This window comes from Orycteropus afer, unplaced genomic scaffold (assembly GCF_000298275.1).
Source record: "Orycteropus afer afer isolate SDZICR_OR568_19922 unplaced genomic scaffold, OryAfe1.0 scaffold00061, whole genome shotgun sequence".
Taxonomy (NCBI): domain Eukaryota; kingdom Metazoa; phylum Chordata; class Mammalia; order Tubulidentata; family Orycteropodidae; genus Orycteropus; species Orycteropus afer.
Window position 1 is genome coordinate 1,065,784 of NW_006921648.1, and position 4,470 is coordinate 1,070,253.

Here is a 4,470-nt window from a genome sequence, read left to right on the forward strand (position 1 = left end):
CCTCGGCGGCTGCGCTGCGAGGCTTCCGGGCTGTGAGCGAGTGCGGGGCGTGCAGAGGGCCGTGCAGCCCGGGGCTCAGCCTTACTCCAGGCCTGCGCGCCTTCCAGGGGAGCTTGGATGTCCCGGGGAGGGAGCGGCATATCAGCTTCGGGTTGGGAAGGCAGCCTCTTAGCGACAATGGGGGGGCAGGTGCTGGAGCAAAGTGCCGGCCCAGCTGGAGGGATCCCCCGGACGGGACACCCAGCCTCTTCCTTCCGGGACTGGACGGAGGGATGGGAGGAAGCAGGTAAGTCTGTAGGTGGCAGGGCTGGATCTTGAGGTTCTGTCTTCCTGGGAAATGAGGGCTAAGGCCCTCCGCTTAGGAGGTTGTAGCTGCACCTCCAGGAAGCGGGCAGCAGGGCATGACACCACCTGTGGGTCTGCGTTTTGTGTGGGGAGGCCCCCCCGCCAACAGCTTGTGAGTAGCCATCATCTCCCCACTTTCCAGCCAAGGACACACAGACTCAGCCTGACAGACACTCAGTGCGGGCAGCTGAACCAGGCTGTGGACCCAGCAGGCCTGGCCCGGGTTCCAGGTCCCAGCCTTTCTGCCCAAAGTCTCGGTTCTGGACGCAAAAACCAGACCCTCCGAGTCCACAGATACTTATTAAACGTGATGCTTATGGAAATAGAAGCAAGAAGTCCAGTTAGGAGGGTCCGAGGGGCTTCCCCGACTAAAACACTAGGAACACTCACCGGTGTTGGCTGGCTTCTCCCTTCCCAGTTGTCACTTGGGTTCTGGAGGACAAAGCTCCCCCCAGCCCAGTGACCTGAGATCCGCCACTTGCCATAAAGGTTTGTCGAACCATCAGCCACAGGCAATCGATCCAAAGGGCAGCCCAGGCCCAGGGATCGCGCCCAGAAGGCAAGAAGGGAGGGAAGTGGGAAGAGTGCTGGTTGTGTGAAAGTCCCAGGCACGTGTCTGACCTGCTGGGTGGGAGAGGAGTCCCTCTGTAACTTCCACGACTCACAGTGAACTCACCGTCCCTAAAAGGCAACGCAGAGTATGAAAGAAAAAACATTGGTTGAATATTTGAGCAAATGATTATACCTCCCCTAATTCGTTAACACCACTCCTTAACTTAATCTGTACTTGGAAATGGAAACATGATGGTTTTTCTGTTGTAAGACAGAGAACAGTGACCTTTTTAAATTTTTATTGTGATCTGGGTGAAAGTTTACAGGCCAAATTCATTTTCCACACAGCAGCTCACACCCGTTTTGTCTCACGATCCCTGCAGTGCAACAGCTCGCCTCCCACTTCCTCCTCATCGTTAAACCGCCTCCCTTCCTCCCTGTAGTCACCTCTTCCCTGTGTCCTTCCCTCACGCGCTTCCGCCCTCCCCCCAGCTGTCTCCCCATGCACGCCCTGCCCTTCTGTCCTCCCATGATTGATCGTTCTAAGGAGTGCATCTACCTGGTGTTAATGTTCCCCTTGTGTGGCTGGAAGACACAGGACTGAGTTCATTCCAGACCCGAAGGGTAACTAGGGGCCCTAGTCTCGGGGGTCTCACCAGGCTCTCTCAGACCAGCAAACCTGGCCTTTTTATGACTGAGTCTTGTTCCACGTTGTTCCCCCACTCTGTCCAGGACCTCCTGCACTGCTGTTTCTCAGTGATTGACAGTGATTGCGGGCACCATCTAGTTCTGGTCTCGTGGTCATGTAGGCTGAGGTCCGCGTGGTCTTCAGTGCCTTGGAGTAATTGTTTCCACGTGTGTTTGGTTTTCTTCATTCTTTGCTCTGGACGGGGAGAAACCCGTTGTTGCATCTAGATGGCCGCTTGCAAACTTTTAAGACCCCAGTCGCTCGTCACCAAAGTGGGATGGGGGGCACTGTTTTTGTGCCGGACGCCATGCCGGCGGAGCGTGACGGAGGCCAGGAACGTCTCAGGCCCCCCGACAGAGCCTTCCATGTCACCCTCATCCCGTGCCAACACGCCGCCCACACAATCTGCTTGAGCCTTTCGTTTCTCCACAGTGGTCCACTGTCGGTGTGCCAAGTGCTTCTGTTACCCCACGAGGCGGAGGATCAGAAAGCGACCCCGAAAGCTGACCATCTTGAACCTCCCTGAAGATGTGCTCTTTCAGATTCTGAAGTGGCTTCCTGTGGGGGACGTCCTCGCCGTCCGAGCTGTGAGTGGGCCCGGCGCCGCGCCCCGGGCTGCTGCGGCCTCACGCTGCTCGGCGTCAGGTCAAAGCTCGGGCGCAGAAGGAGGGCAGAGGCACGGGCTTGAATCGTGAATAGTTGCTCGAAGGATCCCCGTGGCGGGAAGGCATAATGGTGGCGTGATAAGCTTCGCTGCAAGGCCTGATTCAGTTCACAAAGCACCCTCCGATGGCGGTGACTTTGTATCCCTTAAAAAAATAAAATCGTATCAAAAAGAATACAGATAAGCCCTTGAGGACAAGCCCCGAGGCATGCAGCCCTGGAAGGGACCCCATCATTGCCTTGTAGCTATTGGAGCCATGGTGTCGAAGTCACTCACTGTGAGTGACTTGTTGCCGGGTGCCATCGCATCAGTTCTGACTCACGGTGACCCCGTGTGACAGTAGAACCGCCCCGTAAGCGTTCCCGAGCTGCCGTCTTTCAGGGAGCAGCCCACCCGCTCTCTCCTCCCGAGCATCGCGCCACCCCCCGTTCAATCAGCAGCTGCGTGCTTCATTGTGCCACCAGGGTTCCTTGAGTGACTTAGCCAAGGTCAGACTGTGAATTCACAGGAAGACTCAGACAAAACCCCGTGTCCCTGACTGCCTGACCCACCTTCACCGCGTTCACGTGACGGCGGATGGAGCCCACCGGCTCCTGTGTTTCTGCAGGGGGAGGGCCACAGCCTAAAATGCTCACCTGTCCTCACGCCCCGACCTGCGCCCTTCCTGCCTCTGCCCAGGGCAGACGGCTCCGCGCTGCGCCCAGAGCTGCTTTCTGTCAGCTCCTGTGACCTGTAGGCTGCGGGCCACACTCGCTCGAGCCAGAGCCCAGGCCGAGGAGCCCACACGACACCTGCCTGCATTGGAGTCCGCCCCTCACAGGCGTGTGCCTTGGCAGAGGTGTCCTCTCCCTCTCCTTAGGTCCTTGTCCCCTCCCTCTGCCTCACTTGAGAGTTGCAGAGAACCTCGTTCCCAGGCTCAAAGCAACCATTACTTTCATACATAGTCCGGGATCCTTCACTGTTTGGGGTCAGGAGGGAGATGGGGACCCTGGGGGAGGCAGCTTCTACATCTCGTCTCCAAGAGCTTCTCGGGGTGGGTCCTGGAGGTGGCTCTCGGCACCCCACCACCTGGCTTCTGCTGCCCGGCAGGTGCACTCCCGCCTGAAGTACCTGGTCGACAACCACGCCAGCGTGTGGGCCTGTGCCAGTTTCCAGGAGCTGTGGCCTTCTCCCAGGAACCTCGAGCTGTTTGAAAGGTACCTGTCCCCTAGGAGTGATCGGTCTTCTTCCACCCTGGGTCCCGCTCTGGTTTGGGCGCGCGTTCTATGGCCTGACCCCTAAGGGGCAGCCAAGGATGGTAGACATCACGCCGCCAGTCACAGGGCTCCAGGTGAGCGGCGTCATCAGTAGTAGCCTGCGTGCCCACACAGGCCTGGGCTTTTATTAGTCACTGCAATGCGTTTATGAGGTCCCACTGGTGGGGCCAGGGCCCATCTGTGTGACTCAAACACAGTGAGTCAGCTGTGGGCAGGAGCCCTCACCCCCCTGCGTCATCTTTACTCAGAACCACGTGCTTCTCTCCTGTCCCATTTGACTCAAGGGCCAGTGCCATCCAGCTGGCCATGTCAGGACCCGAAGGGGGACGACCCCCGTGGCCTATGACTCCAGCTCAACCCGTGAGCGCTGACAGTCCGGGCCGCCATCTTAGACCCACAGTTCAGCTTCCTCATCTGCCAGCCTAGGAAAGCACGGTTCAGGGGCTGCTGCTTGGCAGCGCACGCGCCTGGCTGGGGGCAGGCTGGGAGGAGCCAGAGGAGGGCTGCCGGGAGCCCGCGCCTCCTGTGCTGCCTGAACCTGGCAGAGCCGCTGGTGCCTGGCGTCCACGTCGCCTTGGCCACGCTCGCTCTGGGTAACTGATGGGAGGTTTTTTAACTGAGAGGTAATTCACACGCCATGTGATTGATTTGCCCACGTAAAGTGTCCAAGTCAGTGGTTTCTAGTCTGCTCAGAGTCATGCGGCCCCTTCAGTCCTGAGTCTAGAACATTCTCTTCACACCCAGAAGAAACCCCAAACCCATACATCACAGTCACTTTCCACTTCCCCCCAGACCCTAAAACTAAAAACCCAACTACTGTCAAGTCAATTCCAACTCACAGCACCCATAGTGGACAGAGTGAAACCGCTCACGGGTCTCCAAGGCTGTCAGTCTTCACAGACCAGGCTGCCTCATCTTTCTCCCTTGGGGCAGATGGTGGGTTTCAACCAGCAACATTTTGGTTA

At 58.0% G+C, this 4,470-nt stretch overlaps 1 protein-coding gene across 1 annotated transcript in view; it reads left to right on the forward strand.

Annotated features, from left to right (window-relative positions):
* The first annotated feature begins 177 nt into the window (after positions 1-177).
* CCNF (cyclin F) overlaps positions 178-4,470 on the forward strand; it is a 22,293-nt gene continuing 18,000 nt past the window's right edge. The window contains exons 1-3 of the mRNA XM_007939669.1: positions 178-286; positions 2,018-2,172; positions 3,339-3,445. Of these exons, the coding sequence (XP_007937860.1) occupies positions 178-286; positions 2,018-2,172; positions 3,339-3,445 (371 nt within the window). The remainder of the gene's footprint in view (positions 287-2,017; positions 2,173-3,338; positions 3,446-4,470) is intronic.